This window comes from Cyanistes caeruleus, chromosome 7, assembly GCF_971803275.1.
Source record: "Cyanistes caeruleus chromosome 7, bCyaCae1.hap1.1, whole genome shotgun sequence".
NCBI classification, from domain to species: Eukaryota; Metazoa; Chordata; class Aves; order Passeriformes; family Paridae; genus Cyanistes; species Cyanistes caeruleus.
The window spans coordinates 13,646,102-13,665,131 of NC_141707.1; the positions used below are offsets into that span (position 1 = coordinate 13,646,102).

Below are 19,030 nucleotides of genomic sequence, written 5' to 3' on the forward strand. Positions count from 1 at the left end.
TAAATTTAGAATTAGACTCACTGAAATCAGTGAGCAGATGCGGCAAAGCACTCCATGAAAATGCTACTTATAGCTCAAGCTTTACATACATTTAACATTATCAGCATTTTTTTCCTTTTACATTTAAGTATGCAAGTAATTACTGGATAATTCTCAGACATGCACACCAAAAATCAATAATCAAGGGTACCTGTCATGTCGTACAATTGGTGTAGGGAGGACACAGGTCAGGAGCCATCCAAACTCAGCCAGCGTGTGCAGTAAAGGTCCATAATCTGTTTTAATTTCACATCCCTACATTAATAATTATAAAAAGTAGTAAAGAGACTCTGTACAGGTTTTATTTGCATTTCTACACAATTCCAACACCTCCCCCTCTCACTTTTAATGAGATAATCCTTTGACATGACATCGAGCTGTTGAATGATGGAGATTCATTATTTCAAACTGAAAACAACTTGAAAAGTTCAAGACGACAAAATCCATGGAAAACAGAATTTATTAACATTAGGTATGAGCCCTGACTCATCGAGACATAATTCAAAGCACATCTCTCTCATGAAACTTGTCACTTTGCTAAATTAGCTCCTAAAACTTTTTAAGCACCCATAATTAGGTGTCTCAATTGACATCTTTACTCTTTTTATTCCACATGTGAAAAATAAGCATCTCACTTAGCTACACACAAACCCATTTTGGTCTGATTTTTGATGGCGGTCATTTTTTAAAATATACAAGTTTTTAGTTTGATGTTGATTTTTTTTCACATTGGTAAAAGTATTTATCATTGGATATTTCAAAAGTAAGACCTTAATCCAACAACACTGCTCTCAGATGTCATTCATACCAATAATCCTAAATGATCAGAATATTTCTAAAGAGTAGTTGAAGTAATTTTACTGCTACTACAGTAACCTACTACAGCAGTAGATGTAGTAGTAGATGTAGTAGTACTAACCTACCACAGCAGTAGATGTAAATTTATTAGGAAACCCAAGTCTGTCATATTTAGCAGAAAGATTTGCATAAAAATACATATCTGAAAACATACTGAATTAATTCACTATCAATTTTCTTTTATTGTTTTTCTAGTTCTAGCTATCTTCTCCTCCTGTTTTAAAAAATACTTCACACTACCAATGTGGCCTGTGCTTGCTGAAATGACATCTGAATTGGTCTGAAACACACACAAAAAAAACCCAAGACATTTTCTTTGGTAGAACTTGTGGGCATGAACATTTACAAATGTCAAGCCAGAATTGCTCTGGCATATTTCTTTTATGTACAGTTACTAATGCCCACAAATCTGATTTAATTTTTATAATTTGGGTTTTTAGTTAAGCCTACGCAGGTGACTTCAGGAAGCCATCCCGAATGTTTATGGAACACTAGAACCAGCAGCCTAAAGGAAAAAACAAAGAAAAATACAAGTAGGAAACAGCACTGCTAAATCATCATCTATTTACCTCAATGACTGTCCATTGTTCAACAACTATTGCATCATTTCCTTTCCTGTTAGAACCTGGAACTCCAGCACCTTCTTCTTCATAGATAAATAGTCCTTCTAAAGATTTGGGCAAATAATCCCCTGTGGACATAAACATAAGCACTGAATTTTAGGTTAATAGATTACCAAGATGTACACATGTTTCTTTCTCACTGAACAGTCCTCTAAAATAAAATTAAATTACTCAGCACACTCAAATTTGTGTTTATTTGTGGAGCATTCAAGTCAACTTACTATTAAAATCCCTTTTTTCTATAAAAATTGAACAATGAACTACTTTCTCAAAAGCATTAACCCCTTCCATGCTCCACTATGAATTCCAGTTTCCTGTATTCAATGTATCTACTGCAGAGGATGGGCACAACTCTTTTTTTCTCAACTTCAATACTGTCCTCCTGACAAGACGTCGATTTTGGCGTGGTGGGAGAGAGCACAAAAAAGAGTGAACCATGAAGTGTAAAGCTCAACTACAGCTACTTAAATACATAAATGGCCACAGGAAGAGCCTGAAACAAGTAATTGTAGGAGAATTCCTGATGGGAAGGAAGTTTCAGAGCACAACTCCCTGACTCACATCTCAAAGCCTGGTAGTATCTGTTTGGCCCGAACTAAAGCTGTGCATCAAATTTTGTTCATTTTCTGGTTTTGCTTCTCCTAACAGCCTTTGGGAAGCCTTTTGTGGAGATTTACCTTGATAAATGACTAACAAATTAAATTGGTACAGCAAAATTATGTAATCCTCAGAATATCAGCATTAAATCCCCTCCAATACTGGATATGTTATTGCCTGGGTATAAAAGACGGGAGTTACTCATGCAGAGAAGAGCAGACAGCTCTCTCTGTGGGGAATAGGAAGACTGTAAAACTGTTGTTGGATAACAGCTGCAAAGATTAATTTCAACAGCTGCCAAAACCACCCTTCAGTGAACTGTAACAGACCTCCAGAGGGTTCTTTTCCAGCTCTAAAAAATCTCTGCATTGAAAACTACAAGTCTGAATTTTCACCTCTTCACCGAAGGAAATTTGGTTTTTCTACAAAAAGGAATAGTTTCAGAGTAGGAAAGGTGACTGCTACAGACTGTGGCATTAGACTGTTGATGTGCACAAAACATGCAGTTTGAGAGGGACTAGCTGCCAAATTCCACCAGAAGTAATCTATGTTGATGAGCTTATGTGCCTCTGAGTCACTAGGTTTAGTGAAGAGCTACAGAAACAGTGATTCACACTCAGAACTGTGGAGAGCAATGAAAACTGAAGAGCTGTCAGTGTCAGGCTTTTGTTTTTGAAAAATCATAATTTAACTTGCAAAGATCTTATGTTTTGCAGGTTTTTTAAAATTTAAGGACTTCAATAATCCAAGCCTTGCAAAAGGATTGATGAATGCATATTGTTTTAAATCAAAATGATCAGAAAAAGCATAAGGCGTAGTAAATATAACAGCTACTCAAACTGACAGTAATTTTATCCTCCTTATATAATTAATGTGAAAAGCAGATGAAATGACTTCTGAAAGTCACTTTAATATGTAATTAATTGTCTCTTGCATTTATTAATCATCCTGAGCATTGCAAGAAACTATTTAAGGTCCCTGAAACCTTTTCAACAAACACTTGACAAGTCTTTTGCAACCCTATATTTTGCTTGCTTACATTGCAATAACTAATTCTAAAGGAACATCGATAATTTGCAACTTAGTACAAACAAGCAAGTTTGTACTAAGAGAGGTACAAATTCAACCAAAGCATCACCTTAGTGAAGTATAAAGTGTAGGTTTGCTATCAAACAACATCTGTTGTTTGAATTTATTAATCATGTCAATTTGTCTTGGTATGTACCCCTAACACTAGGGTACTACCATTTTCTTCACTTTTTGTTTCAAGTAATTGTACAACAGTAGCTACCTGCTATTTTTTTACACACTTTTAGCTTCTGGCTTTCAGACAAATCCAGTTCAAATGGAAATAAATCTCTCAACTACATATTTCACCAGAGTTTAAGAGTTCTAAACACTTTTCATCCCATTGTCTTCACCCTGAAAAAGCACAAACCAAACCAGAAGAACTAGTACAAAATTTTTATTTTGTTATAAAGCTACTCTAGTTTGCTGCTTTGGAAATTGTCAATTTGATAAAACAAAGCAAAAATTTCAATTACTTAGACTATTATAAATTTTTAGAATCTGATACCTAAAAGGAAGCAATTTATTTTCTGGACAGTTACAGATCTATCTGGACATGTTTACATAAATATCCTCCCATTAAGAAGCAAAATAGGATTTGTTTTCAAGTTAGGTAGATATATGTAAACAAGAAAAAGCTTCATGATATCCTGGGACAGTACTCACCTTTAGAAGTTTCCCAGTGTACAAAAGAATCAACTAAGGCCAATCCTTGTTTATAATAAAATGTAGTTAATTCTAGCCAGTCTGCTTCCAGTGTACTAACAACTGGCCCCTTTCTTGTTACTTTCATAGACAAAACACCTTCATGGTAGGTCCAACAGGTAGAATCATCATCAAAAACATTGAAGACTGTGTAGAGCTTATCTAAGGAGAGAGAAAGGAATAATGAACCTCAAATACAGTGCTCCAAAATTAGCAATATTACCACTCTCCTACTTTAATATAATTTTCTAATTCTAAGCAACGGTTTTAGTAACTGTTTCTTAATGTGGCTCTGCTGAAGACCTAAACATACTCAGGACAAGGTGTGAGGGGAGGTACACTTTGGGATATGAGGAAAATGTGAACTTACTACAGCTGGGCTTTCACTGAATTCTTCAGGTAGTTGGTGTTTGCATAAAGAAAACATACAAAGACTAAGAAAAAACCAGTGGAAATAGCCTTAATTTCTGCCACTTGTGGAACTTCTGGCTACAAATATTTGCAATCATAAAAATGAAAGTAAATCTTCTAAGCTTGTAAATTTAAGAAATGCCTTGTACTGACTTCTATGCATCATTTTCTGAAGGTAAGTACCAGTGTAATTAGTTGCTTACTGGGATTTTCCCATAGTAATTGATGATCAGTGGAAGTTAAGGATAAAAAACCAACATATCCTCAAATAGTTTTTCTGTCTAGGTATTAATACAGTGCTGCAACAAAACCGGTCACAAGCAAGCACTCATTAAAAACTAACATATCCATAGCATTTTAGGAAATCACTGGTACAAGTTATGAAATCCTAAGCATGTGTGTTCTACAAATACACTTGTGTGTCACTGGTGTAGAGAAGTAACAAAAAGCAGTTGCCCAGAAATGTTCTCAGACTGCCTAATACTGCTGGGCACCCTAAATCAGTGCAAACCAACCTCTAAACATTGAAGTTTTCACACTGGCAAAACAAAGTAATTTGCTTAGATGACCCCAGTTAAGACGTCAATCTCTCTCTAAGCTCCAGAGACAGAGAAATTTCCAAAATAGGATTTGTACTCTAAGTATTCTGAATCAGTATCTGGAAGAATCCCTCCCTGCTTTGAGAAGTGTTACTATCACCCACTGCAGGTGATATGAGGTGCCTAGAATAAGGAAAATTCAGAACAAAATGTTGAACTTTCAGGAAGGGATGACTCCTTTTATACAATTTTATCACTTTCACAGGTGCTCGCATCAGAATAGATGTGTTTATCCTGACAAACCTTAGTTTCTATTTCCATATACTGAAGTGAGATCCCTTATTTTTCTGGGAAAAAAATTGTTTTCCAATACAACTATTCAATTCCTCACATCTAACAGAAATTTACCTCTGCAAGCAATGTATTATAGTCAAAATTCAATAGAATAGTTCAAAAAGCAACGTAACAGTAAAATTCATACTTACAATCCCCAAATCTGTAACTTGGACAGAGTTTTGCCTCTTTTGATAAATAGAAGTGGCACACTAGCATAGCAGTATATACCTACACACATGTAACACTGCCTTGGAAAATTAACATCAGTATTTTTCAAAATGATGGTTACATAAAAAATAGACCAAGAAAGGTGGTTAAGTTTCCAGAAGTTTTATCTTATCAATTCCAGTGATTTTCTATTTGACTAGTGTAGAGAAGCCTGGCATATCTTTGCCAAAGCTTTTTGAAGTTTCCTAAGAACACTGCATGCAGGGACTGCACTGGCTGCTGATCTACCTAGTCACACCAGCCTGCACAAACAATGCTCCTGAACAGAACCAAGAATTTTCCCTCTTCCTTAAAGGACTTCTATTCTGCTATATATAGCAAACCCACTACTTCAAGCTGTAAGAAAAGAGTAAAGCTTTAACAGATTATGCTATAAAGGCTCACTTGTAGAAAGACTGCTTTTACTCAAGTGTTAAAAATAAGAGGGCCATTGATTATCTCTGTGCTTAGAGTCATTATTCTCACAGTCTACAAACTGGAGAGGCTACTTTAACAGGAAAGTGAAAATGCTGCTTTTGAGAGCAATTAAAACCTGTCTGGCTCATCAAGGAATGCAGCCTGACATGAAAGTTTCATGTCGCCTCCTTTCCACACAATACTGTCTTGCATTAGTTCTCTTACTTAGATTTCTCCTTCCTTTCTTTCTTCTCCTCTTAGCAGCCAGAAAGCCTTACAGTTTCAGTACCAGAAGTCAATGTTTCAGGCCATTTTCTACACAGACTACATCAAGCACCTCATTCTTCTACAACTGAGCTGTCTATCGTGGCACCAGCATTTTTTCAATTATGTTTTTCCTTCCCATACTTTTAATGCTTACTTTTCTCTAAGAAATTCATTTTGTAACAATTATTGTCTTCGATTTCATGGTCAATGCATTAATTTCAGTGATCTCTTTCAGGACACTTCTTGAAGGCACATTAACCAGAAAGAATCCATTATGAACGGATTTATTTGCTGTACGTTATGTGAGTTGCCTGGAAGCGTGTAAAATTATGACTCTAGCTGGAAGGGGCTCTCTTTGTTGTCAGCTTTGAAACTGGAATCACAACATATACCTGGAAATCATTACGTGTTTATAATTTCATAATGAGTAAAATTATGTGTGTATTGCAGAAAATATTTTATAACAATTGCATCCTTCCAAAAGGAAGGATTTTTACTGTCACAGGCTTATAATACACACATCAAGCAGAAAACCTTTCTGTTGGTACCACATTTCAAGCCACAATTACACCGTGGGCAATTTTGGGGGGTTTGTTTGTGGTTTTCTTTTTTTCTTTAAGTTGCAAAGTAGAATTCCGACAGTACATCTCTAATAGTCTACAGGAAAATTGAAATATCATTTAAATATATTACCACAGCTCACATACATAAAGCAGAAGGTAAGTATTCCTTCAGCTTCTTTAACTGGCAACTCTTTTAGAAATATGTATGCATTTACATACACATGTGTAGAAGCATCTTCCAAAACCAGTATTTGATACAACAGAAAATGCTGTTCTTCTATTTTTTCCAACACCTCAACACCTCAATAAAATACCTTATTTCTGCAACAAACAAGCAGCATTTATTACCATCTCCTCTTCGTGATTTAGAATGGCTGATTTCTTTTCCAAACTGGAAATCTGAATCCTCTAACAGTCTGCTTTCTCCATGCACTTCCTCCTCTATCCCACTCTCAGATGAGTGCCCGCTCAATGTCCCTTCATTCCAGTTTTTATAGCTTTCATCAAAATTTTCTCTTCTGTGTTCCCTATTTCTTCTGCCCAGTGTTGAGTCCAGCTCTGCACCTCCATCTGTGCTTGTTCCATTACAGGCTTTAGGCTGAGAAAAATGTTGTGTTACAAATCCCACAAACTTCTTTCCTCTTCTAGCAGCTTCATTAACCTGCAACACAACATAAACTTAGCTGCAAAGTCATTTCAGAATTGCACACACTTTTTTCTTCTTTGAAACTTGTACATTCATAAGCCTCTTTACTAAACTGCTGAGAACATAAAGGCATAACACTGTATTACAGAGGGGTGACTTGTCTTTGATGCTGCCCCTGCTTTGAAGTAAATGCAACTTTTCCAGCATATCCTTAGAGTCAGTCCAAGAAAGGTGGCCAACACTGGTACTGATTTCAGAGTACACAAAATCCATAATTTAGAACAAACCCAAAGTATTTTATTTAATGTGTTGTATTGATAAGCAGTATAGTAGAGCAGTAAATAGTATTTCTCTAAATATGTGATGCCAGTCATACTGAAAATACTGACCTCCAATACTATAGAAGTATCTCTGTCATAAGCCATAAGTCATCACCTTGGAGATAATTACATTCCCTTGGAGGCTACTCAGCTTTGTTATTACTGAGGACAGTGGAAGAGCAGAGAAAGGAGGGAGTTAAAAGCAAATGAAATCCTCTTATTTCAGCCAGTGGTGTCTTCTCTGCACTGAAGTCTCAATACACAAATGTAACATCTGTGCCACCTGTGGGATGTGTCTGCTCTTGGAGGTGGTTTTTTTCCCGGTTTAAGAAATGCTGGCATTTAGGAAGGTAATCCCACTGACATCTTGTACTACAAGCTACCCTGTGAAGTAAAGTCTTACACAGGTAAATACAGGAACTTCAGCTCAGAAAGACATCACATGGGAAGTACTGGATTAAGTGAGCACAGAGGAGGAAGGATTCACTTTACTCATATAAACTATTAAACTCCAGAGTGAGTAAAAATCAAACGACTGATGGCACTGCAATCCCTTTTTAGTATCGTGATGGTGACACTTCAGTCTATCTACTGCCATTAATTATGTACAGCAATGATACAATATGCCAATCACTGTGGTTATATATACAGAGCTGCTGCTTCAAGGACAACCAAAATAGTTTTGAATTTAACAAGCAACAGAGAAAAACAGACAATATGATAATCTTCTGCTGAAACACCACAAAGTCTTATTGTTTCAGATCTTGAAAAAAAAATGTACTAAGATATGACTAGATTATTTGTTTTAATTAATTTATTATTTAATTAATGGTTTATTATTATATGTATTATTAATTAATTTAATAGTTTTAAAACTGAGGGCATTAAAAAATCAAGTTATTCTCACACACTACTTCTGTAACAGATATGCTTCCAAGACTCCATCGCTGCTCATTTCAAGTGTGTTTTTCCTTTAAATCTTTATCTGGTACACTACACCACCAACATGGGACAGGTATACATATTATAAATGCATAACGTAATCACATTTTAAATTTGAAACACCTGACAAAGTCAAAATAAGCCATTTAGAAGATATAAATAACTCTTGAAATTTCAAAGATCATTAAAGATCTCCAATATGCTTTTTCTTCTACTACCCTCCTTGGCAACTAAAATAAAAAGGTATCACTAACTCTTGTAATGGCAATAGCTTCCTGTTTCAGCAAGTCTTCAATTTTACAGAGGAAGTTAAACACAAAAAGAACCAGAACTATAACTTGCATTCCAGTAGAAGTTTACTGTAATTGTACAATGTTTTCAAAAGCTGTGCTAAGTAAATATTTGTTATAGTTCCTATACATGTTGTATTTTTTGTTAAAGAATGAAAAATAATTTCTTAGGTACTTAACTCAGAAAAACATAAAACTTCACATATCAAAAAAGTATTTTATAAAGAGTGACTGAGCTTGGGCCTGATTCTGCTTTCAGCGAAGACTTCCAAAGCTTTACAAGGATACTCAGTCTTACATTACAAAAAGCACCTCTTTTCTCACTTAGAGAAAAGTTTTATAGCTTCTATAAAATAAACACAAAACTAAAACCACAACCACTGAATGTAGCTTACATGTATGACAGAAACAAAAATCAGAAGAGAAGTTAAAAAAAAACTTCCATTACCTTCTCTAGCAGTTCTTTCACTACTTCATTTGTCAGTGTTTCATATGTTAAAGGACATTCCTCAATCACCAGCCTGGGGTGCCTTTGTCCTCTGGGTGCTGCGTGCTTCTGGCTAGAACACAGAAAGAAAGAAGTCTTTGTCAGGCATTTGCTGCCAACTTCAGCAAATGCTTGCATATAGAATTCTTTTCTTTTGGAATAGTTATGAATGAAATCCTGACAATGCTTCTTCATACTTTTTAGAACTCAGTGGGTTTTGGTGTTTTGTTCTGTTTCTTACACAAAGTGGCAGGTACTGTGTGTTTCAATGCCAGGATAAGAATATTAATATTTAACAGGAATTTCATCTGAAGACCATGCAGAGAGATATTTTGGAAACTGATCTTTACTGAAAAACAGCTCTGCCTTTGTAATAAATAAATGCAAAAATCTCTGACAATGCAAAACACACAAATTTAAACTATAAATTTAGTAAGCACAAAGCAGGCTCAGTCTTGTAGAAAACACACCATGAATAGAAATGGTACTTTTACACTGTTAACATCCTGCTGCTTAGTTTTTGTAACTAAAGCAGAGCTGCAGCTGTTAAATGAAACAGTATAGGCAAATACTAGGAATACAATGCAAAAAAACCTACTGAGAGGTTAAATAATGTTTAAACCTCTCATATTTATGCTGACAAACTCCAAGTTCCACTTAAAGTTACAGAATAGTATTAATGTTTCATCTAAAGCCAGTTGTTATTAGTTAGACAATATTTAGTGTATGCCAGTGATATAATGGAATTTTATTTGATGCTTCCTTTGTATAATCATTTAATTTATAAAAGAAAATCAATTAGACACATTCAAATATAATAGTTTACTTGCCAAACAGTAATTGGAAGTAGTTGTATTTGCCTACACCAAAACCAGCCTCGGTATATATGGCACCTGGGAAGGAAACTGGAACCTATGCCAGTTTCCCACGTAGGCTAGAGACCTCATCCTTCACCCATTCAAGGGTCAACAAAACAAAAACTTCCAAAAGATGCCACATCTACAGGGATAAGGCAAATTATGGGAGCTGTGTGCTGGCAATGCCAGCTCTTGGAAGCCTCGGCTCCAGAGGCTGAAAGAAAAAAAGAAAGAAATTTTGCTTTCTTACTCAACCTTTTCCCCACAGGAACAGCATTCACCTTGTTTGCAGATGCATTTATAAAGGTTAAGTTGTATGAGCAGCAAATACTTTGAACAATGTTTGTTTAATCAAAGGGTTCGAGAATTTCTCTCAAATGAATGTTTTACAAAAGCATTACTGGAGTGGCAGCAAGGCAGCTTCCAATTCACATCCTCTCAGCCCTCAAATAAAAGCAAGAACCTTTTTGCATCACATAAGGACTTAGGAGAGAAGGGGAAGCTTGACAGCTTTTAATGCTGCAAGAAATCCACTTTTCTAGTTATTCAAAATAAGAACCAGGGGTTATCTTCTTTGCATTCAAAGGAACTAATGAATGGTAACATTGCTTTGTATGTATTCTTTAGGATCACGTGGTGATTACAATGCAATAAAAACAAGAACAATAAGCAAGACTATGGATCTGGAACATAAACAAGCTCTTGCCTCCCCCTCAGTGTCAAAACCAAGCTTTTGTATGAACTCTGATTCAGAATGATTGATTTCCTTCTTAATAAGGAAAAAGCCCAAACTATCCCTGTCAAATTAATTCACAAACCATGTAATTTTTCTCTAGGAAATGAGAAAAGTTTTGAAAACCAAGAAAAAACACAAGATAGTTTAAAGCAGCTTGTTACTCTCCTAGTATTTTGGTTAATCTTTTATTTGCTGCAAGTTCTAAGACAGATGATATCACACTTCAGATTTTTGTCAGGATATTTACTAAGGCAAAGGAAACATTCGCTTATTGTGTGCTTAGCATTAATTAAAAGCATTACTAACTGGCTAATCTGAGGTGCTCATTTCAAATGGCTAAGTTATGGATGTTGAGCAGTCCACTTAAAAATGGCTTCAGTAAAGGATCAGTGTATTCAAGTTGTTCCACTGTTACCTTAGTTTTAATCGTGAGAGTACCACTCGATACATGTGACTTGCAGGGAAATTCCTTCTCCGTCCAATTGGCAGCATAATGGGATGTACAGCTCCTACAACATAGCCTTTGCTGTAAAATTCTTCCACCCGAGGTGCTATATCCAACACAGAGCTGATCTTGATAACTTCTGGATTTGAGGAAGCTAAAAAGCATTGAAAGCAGAAGAGAAGCACATGATACTGTGTATGTCTATAAACATTTTGGGTGAGTTCCTTTTACGTAAACCACACAAAATTTATCCCAAGGCTTTTAATAAAAAACTACTGTTCTATTTATACAAGAAAAAGCAGATTCATGGATGATTCAACACTATTCAACTACTTCAAGCACCTATTTTTACAGCTTAATATGATCTATTTTTAAAATACTTGGCAATGTTTTCTGTTTGATCAAGGTCTGCCAAGCTGATTTAAAATCTGTGTTAACATGTAAACACATAATAGGGCTGAACTTAACAAAACAACTATTTTGTCTAGCCAAAGCCTTAAACATACTGATGCAGTATCCCTCAACTCTAGTTTTGAGGTAAATTCCCATGCAACAGATCTAAGCCTACGACAATTGATTTGTTTCCATTAATTTTTTAATTTTTTTCTCCTTAGAAGTGATCTGTGGAGTATCAGTTGACACTTTGACAGTTCCAGTTCCTTTCTTCAACAGACTTATGTATCACCTAAGCAAGCTTGTGTTCTCACTGATTTCTGACAAGCATCCCTCTCAGCATGTGCAAGCATTTTATATCAATAGGCATCACCTGGATAATACATTAGTGTTAGGGAAAACTACAGATATAAAGGGAAAACTTCTTGGAGAACCTTTTTTGAATGGTCCACAGCTTTTGCAGAGAGAAAGGGAAGATTCTACACTGGTTACAGATGACATGCTCTGCTCCAGTCAGTCTGATGGGTCAGTAACTCCTGTTTCTCTCAAGTACAGCTGAAACTCTAGATGCTCTCAGAAAGCAGGAAATCAACACTCATACACAAACAGCAGCAGAAGAGTACACCAGCACAGATTTGCCAAAACTTTCATCCTTTGCACTTAGGAGCTCTGATGACAAAACTGCTTAGCTGGAAATCTGTTGGTCTATTGGTGACCCCTGCTCCAAGCAGTCTACTTGTCTGGATTCTGATGAGTTCCTCTTTGTAGGACTTTCTATGCATTAAGACCAGTGGACCATCTGCATTAAAGGATGCCTCAATCAAAACTAAGTGACCTCGCAACACTTTTTTCAAGATACAAACAACTTTAACATGCTGCCTTGAACATTCCCTTTCGAACAATATAACTGAAATTAAATACACTAACTCTCCTTTGATTCTGTAATTTAAAAAAATGTATAAAATAAAACAAATACCATCACAAATCTCTCATCACTTTGCTCATATTTTATTCCTACCTTTTCCTGTCTATCTGCATTATAGTGCAGGTTGGTAGTAGCAAGGAATTTAAGGACCTAAGACCCAGCAAGTCACTAAGTTTCTCTCTTCTACTGTTTTAAACTATCATAAACTAGAGACATGACTCCTGAGTTTGCAAGAATATTTTATCCTAATGAACTGAATTAGAACTCTGCTGATTCACAAGTAGTGTTCTGTAAAACCTGTGCTTTCCCACTATAAAATGAGGATAATATTAACATACTTACACTTATGGAGAGCTTTAAAAAAAAACCACAAAAAACCCACAAGCCATCAGAAACTAGTATTTTACAATACTCAAATGCTTTTTAATACCAATTTCTACTAATGGAACAACGGAATGGTGGCCTACTTTCTTATCATTGTAAAAACCTTAACAGAAAAGCAATCAAGAGGAACCAGAATAATTTATAACATGGAAAACACACTACCAAAAATTATCACCAACATACATGTTGATGGTTTATTGCTGATAACCAGAAAATTCAACCAATTAAACTAAACTGTCAGTCATTCCAGTCATAAGGACATGGCTGTTGCACTTTATTTTTAAGCAGACAGTGTATCACAGCTCCCCTTTTGTAAACAGAAGATATTTTGTCATCAGCAGTACCTCTATCCCATGATTCCACTCACTGTAAATCCAAGAGACGTATGTATTGAGAAGTAACTACTCCATAGCCCACAGACCAAAAAAGAAGGAATGATGCAATATGATCATCACTTCCCTGATTTTATAGATGTCTTAAACCCTTTTTCTTAAAAATAATTTCCTTCCTGATGTGGTCTCAACAGGCAGCCAAAATATTGTAGCAATAACAATTACAGCTAACTTTCTAGCTGCATAGTAAGCCTCAGATGCAGGATACTGAAGATAGTGACAAAACAGCTATTTCATACTTATTCATAGTGGTATTCAGAGTGACAAGAGCTTGACAGCATGGCATCTTAGTAGGGTGCATCAGTATTTCTTCTTTTCCCTAATAGAAATGTAATAGATAAAGCATAGGCATTCTGCTTAGTAGAAATACATAAACTATCCCTATTTTCTGGTTAAACTGATTTCAAAAAATAGCAGCTGTTTGTGTGATTTGGATATGTCTCATGACTGAGACCTTGGAATTTACAGTCACTGACCAACATCTAAAATTACACTTCAGAATCCACTGCTCCCTCTTCTTTGTACTATTCTGTTCTACCAAAATAAGATTGGCTTTAATTTTCTTGTTTAGGATTCCCCTGATGGAAATCATCCTCCATGGAATTCAAAGCTAATTTTCACAGTAGGGATAGGAGCATTTTGGGGACCAGGAAGGGAGAAGCCAAGGTTCAGTGCACAGCTAATAACTAGTTAGGATGCACAGGGACTCCAGCCAGTAAATTCAGACTAGAGCATGGTTGACCTAATCTGCATCATGGCCTGGGAGAAGATCAAGGACTGCTGAAAGCTTCCCCAGCAAGCTCATTTTGACTTCACATTGCACATACCTGATAAAGCACAGAATAAGGCATATTGAATCGAAGTAACACATCTATGCTTGCTATACTTTTATCTTGATGCATGAAATGGTTTACTGTAAGATCTTAAAATACTATTAAGTGCAGATTTTCTCTATTTGGTGCAAGTTCCAGTGGAAAGAAATCACCTGGGAACACAGAAATATTCTATGCAGAGGCAGACTTTGCTCTGGAAGTAGGCAAGGCAGAATGAGTGCCATAAATACACAACTTGACAGCAGAGCAAAAACTTTGGTCTGAAGTGGTAAAGGGCTCTCAGTTTCATTTAGCCAAAGGTATTCAAATAGCAACAAGTATATGAGCAAGCTGACTGAAGTAGAAGGAAAAAAGAAAAAAAACTCAATATATTCTCCACGGTACTTGAGCCAAGCCTCCCTTCAGTAACACTCAGAATTGAAAAATGCCTCCAAGACAGCATATACACACACCATGTTTTTTTTTCTGTATTCATCTTAGCTCTAAAAAACAGAGACTTGAAAAAAAATATTTTAAGGTTATAGACACACATAGCTAGAACCATTCAACAGAAAGATACCTGTGTTTACAAATCCCTTTAGTTCAAGTGTGAAACCCAAAAAAGAGTGAGGCAACTATCTGAAACTGATCTCAGTTATTTAACATTTATTAAATGTTAAATAGCAATCCTGATTATCAGACAAAACAAGAGAAAATTAATCTTTACTACTGTACTGCTAGGTTATAAAAACAGAGGATACACCTTTAATTGCACTTGTTTGATGGGCTTTTACTTAAAAAGTGACAGCCACCTTTACAACAAATAATTTACACAACACTACTAGAAACTGTAACTTGAAAACACAGCAAAACTATCTGGAACAAAGGCCATTTAAGAACACTGAATGCTCTTCAGTTTCCAAAAAAATTATTCTTTCTGTATCACTAGGTTAGTAGGTAATCCATGTATGCTCTAGGCAGCCTAGCTTTATTTCCAACATCTTACCACTACTTACTCAACAGTTTTGTTTCTTCAAAAGGCAGAAGCTAGTGAGACTTTTTGTGTAAATAAACAGAACACAATTAGTTTTCCAGTACTATAACCTAGCAGAATATATCTTCTATTAGTATCCTGCAGTTTTTAAATTAAAAGACTCTTGTATTTTAAATAAAAATATTACAACAGTTAAAACTAATCAGAAGCCAAGTTTTGTTTATGAAAAAGCTCCTGTAATTGCAGTTAAGACCTGCACTTACACTTACTTGCATTCAACCCTTCTAGTAACAGCATTTACTTCAAATCCTTGCTATTAAGCATTTCCAGTAGACTGGGTTGTTACAAAATGCAAGTTACTATAATGTGACTGTAAAACTGAGCTGTCTGTTCTCTGAGGGCAGCCATCTGGGCTTGTTTATGTTTTCAACTTTGTGGAACAGGGACTTGCTCTGTTAGAGATGGGACACCCTCGGGAAGGAAGTATCCCACAGAGCACTGTCTGCCTCTAGCTATGCATACAGATTTTGTTTCATTTCAGTCACAATTTCAAAAGACTATTCAACAACTACAAGCAAAGCATTTGGAAAAAAAAGTAAGACGAAACTCAGACTCTTACAGAAACATCTACCAAGAGACTGCGGTGGGCGTAAGAGGGGAAGTTACTCCTGATACACAACTAAGGAACAGACTTACTTCTGCATAAAGTAACAAGGACAATGACAGCCTGTTTTTGGAAGTTGAGTGCATTTAAAAAATTGTTATTCAATTAAGGCTCAGGCACAGTGCATTTTCTGAACCGTCACAGTGAATTCAGACAACCATTATTCAAAGAGAGTATGGATGGCAGTATCTGACTCACAGGAAACCAGGAAAAATCTCTTAACAGTTTTTAGCCAGCTTCCTTAACGAGGACAGTTGTGTAATTTGGAGGGTTTAGTTGTTAAAAATACTTCAGCAGTTTCCATTGTAATTTTATACAAGTAAGAACCTTCGTCATGATTTGTGTTTCAAAATAAAAGTCTTACATTTTGGCTAGCTTTTATAAAAGTGCCTAACATTTACTGTAAGTCAAACAAGACAAAACTAAGTTAAATCCTGTTTCTTCTTATTTCAAAACAGTAAAGATACAGCATAAAAAAATACCTTCTAAAGAAAAATCCAGCAATACATATTCATAAGCAGAATCCGTCTTTGTCTCAACTTGTGGTCTTTTCAGTGTAGAGAAGATTTTTCCAGGGCTGCTATCATCTGGGTCTTCCAGCTTTCTCAGTCCGCACCCCATGGCAAGATCTGCAAATGATTAAGTCGCAGGAAAAGGTGGGGGGAGCAGCAAGATCTGTCGCTCTTACTACAGGGAAAAAAAAGGAACCAAATAATTCCCCTTGATTTTTTTCTATTAGCTGTAAATCCAAACAGAGAAAAAGTCTGGTTCCCACACCAAAAAGCAAAGGTACTTTCCATTCATTTTTAACATAGAAGCAGTAAGTTTGTGATGATTTCAAGCTACACACTTGGATAAGAGTAGGCTTGATTTCGCAGCAACATTAGAGCTGCTCCAAACTAGCAGAGATTTTCCATGCCACGTCAATTTACAGCCAGCCCCTATCAGTGCTCTCTTGCAGAGGACACCAATAGTGCTTTGTTTGTCCTTCTAGACTGACCGAGTAAGGGGGGGCGAGGAGGGGGGGGGAAGAAGAACTGAAAAAGAAAGTTAGAAACTTGTCTGTCATTACTTACCTCCAGAAGTTCCCAACTGCAGTAGAAAGTCAGACAGGAAAAAATCAAGTTAGTCAGAATGAAAGAATGAGAAAAGAGCCTCAACATGGTTGGAGACGAAAATCACTTCCAGAAAGGAAGTCAGCTTCAAGAGGAAATTGCTTCTGGCATCTCAAAGGGTAGAAAGGCAAATGAAAAGCTGTTTAGTCCTTATTTTAGATTTCAGAGTTGGCTCCTATTTCCTTTCTACAGGAACTTTCTTCCAGAGGAAAAAAAAACAACACATGAACACAGTGTAACAATGTAAAAATATGTAGTAATTTCTTACCCAGAAAAATCAGTAAGAATCTTCATCATGAAAATTAACTATGTAACTGGTGTTGCAAAACACAAAAAAAAAATTACACTGAAATATTCCTCATTTCATATGGGAAAGACTTTTTCAACACTATATATGAATAAAGTTACAAAATTTTGTTTTCCATTACTCCTAGGTATTAAACAAACAGAATCCTTCGCTCCTCTGTTAAACTCACTTTAGCTGGTAAAGCCACAGACTTTCAACACTGCTTTCTATGTAAACTTTTCTTTAGGGCCTAAAAATGCACTATAATTTTAAGGGCTCTCATTACTCTTCTATTAACCATTGCAAGTCACTCGTAACTTTATTATACCTGATGCAGAGGGCAAAAATGCATGGGGGAAAAAAAAGGAACACAGAATTATTTTCTATGGCCCTGCTACTCCCAGGATGAACTGTTAGAAATTTGCCTTTTTATTTTTAGACTGCACCTAAAGAAATTAAGAGTTGACTAGAAAAAAAACTAAGATTCATAATACCATTGTAGATTGTATGAACTTCACATTTAAATTCAAAAGGCTGTTCTGCTTTTTCCATTGAAATGCACCTATTTCCTTATTTAAAAAACTTATATTTTCTATAAAAAATAATACCAAGTTAGGCATTGACTATTCAGGGGTTTCTGTTCTACTTCAAGCAAAGTGATCTGCTTTTTTATTTAAGTAACCTACCAGGAATGATAAATCTACAAACCCTTTGAAATACATATTACAGACTGAAGTCACATAATTCTGGAACAAATTTAAGAATCACTTAGTGCAGAGCCTAGAAATTAAGTTGCTAATATTGCAGTCTTTAAAACAAGCTCCCAGGTGCTGAAACAGAAAGGAAATCCTCAAGTGTTGTCTTCCCGATTATAACCTAGGAAAACATATCAAATATGCAAAATTCTTCATCTTCCTACAAGTCTTCTCACATAGAAATTGCTCCCAAACCCTACTTATTTTTTTCAGTAAAGACTATCCCTGAACTGTTGCCATATCAGCCATACATGTAAACTGTCCACTCAACCTTGAGAATCCTGCTGCTTCATTCTACACACCCCTTAAGATTCTTTGTAACTGCTTGTATGAAGCCATGGCATGAGTAAGGATAGCTGCAAGTAAAGCAACTTCCTGCAGCACTACTCCAGTTGTCAGCAGGCTGCTCTTTCATTTTTTTTTAACTTAAAATAGCTACATTTTTAGTGAGGCCATTTTGAACACATATTTTGAAGTCTTCATGACAAGGCTTACACAATATTACAGCCCTCTCACCAAGATAGGATTTTCCATAGTATAAACAAACTCTTACAACACCACAAAGAATCAGAGTTACAGATAAAAGCAATGGTCCATATTTTGTGCAATCCTAGATAAGTAGAAGTTGTTAAATGCTTCCAAGTTGGAAGTCAGTCAGCAGCTGCCATTGCAGACTTGCTCAAGTCACTAATGAAACCAAAGGTTGCACAGACCAAAATAAAGAAAACAAAACAGAATCAGCAAGAATGAGCAGCATCCCCCACAGGAGTTCAAAACTGCATCAAAACACTTGAATGACTCAGGAGAGACACAGGATCACAAGATTCTTAAGATTCAAGAGCTGCTTAAAGAGCTGCAATTTCCTGTTGCAAAGTGGATACAAACTACAAAACAATCTACTCCCAGTGACCCAAAATGCAAAGGCTCTGGGAACTGGTATGAGAGAAGGAGTAAATC

At 36.0% G+C, this 19,030-nt stretch overlaps 1 protein-coding gene across 3 annotated transcripts in view; it reads right to left on the bottom strand.

Moving 5' to 3' along the window:
• The window catches only part of RFTN2 (raftlin family member 2), a 30,643-nt gene extending 13,428 nt beyond the window's left edge, over positions 1-17,215 (bottom strand). Inside the window, exons 1-8 of one of the 3 annotated variants that reach the window (XM_023930775.2) lie at positions 16,994-17,215; positions 16,400-16,604; positions 11,324-11,507; positions 9,277-9,388; positions 6,979-7,291; positions 3,852-4,052; positions 1,467-1,588; positions 191-294 (exon numbers count right to left, since the gene is read on the bottom strand). In XM_023930775.2, the coding sequence (XP_023786543.2) occupies positions 191-294; positions 1,467-1,588; positions 3,852-4,052; positions 6,979-7,291; positions 9,277-9,388; positions 11,324-11,507; positions 16,400-16,538 (1,175 nt within the window). In that variant the 5' untranslated portion in view covers positions 16,539-16,604; positions 16,994-17,215. Of the gene's footprint in view, positions 1-190; positions 295-1,466; positions 1,589-3,851; positions 4,053-6,978; positions 7,292-9,276; positions 9,389-11,323; positions 11,508-15,522; positions 15,620-16,399; positions 16,605-16,993 lie in introns of those variants that run through there. The other 2 variants (XM_086897208.1, XM_086897209.1) reach the window with 2 other exon arrangements.
• Positions 17,216-19,030: the final 1,815 nt, after the last annotated feature.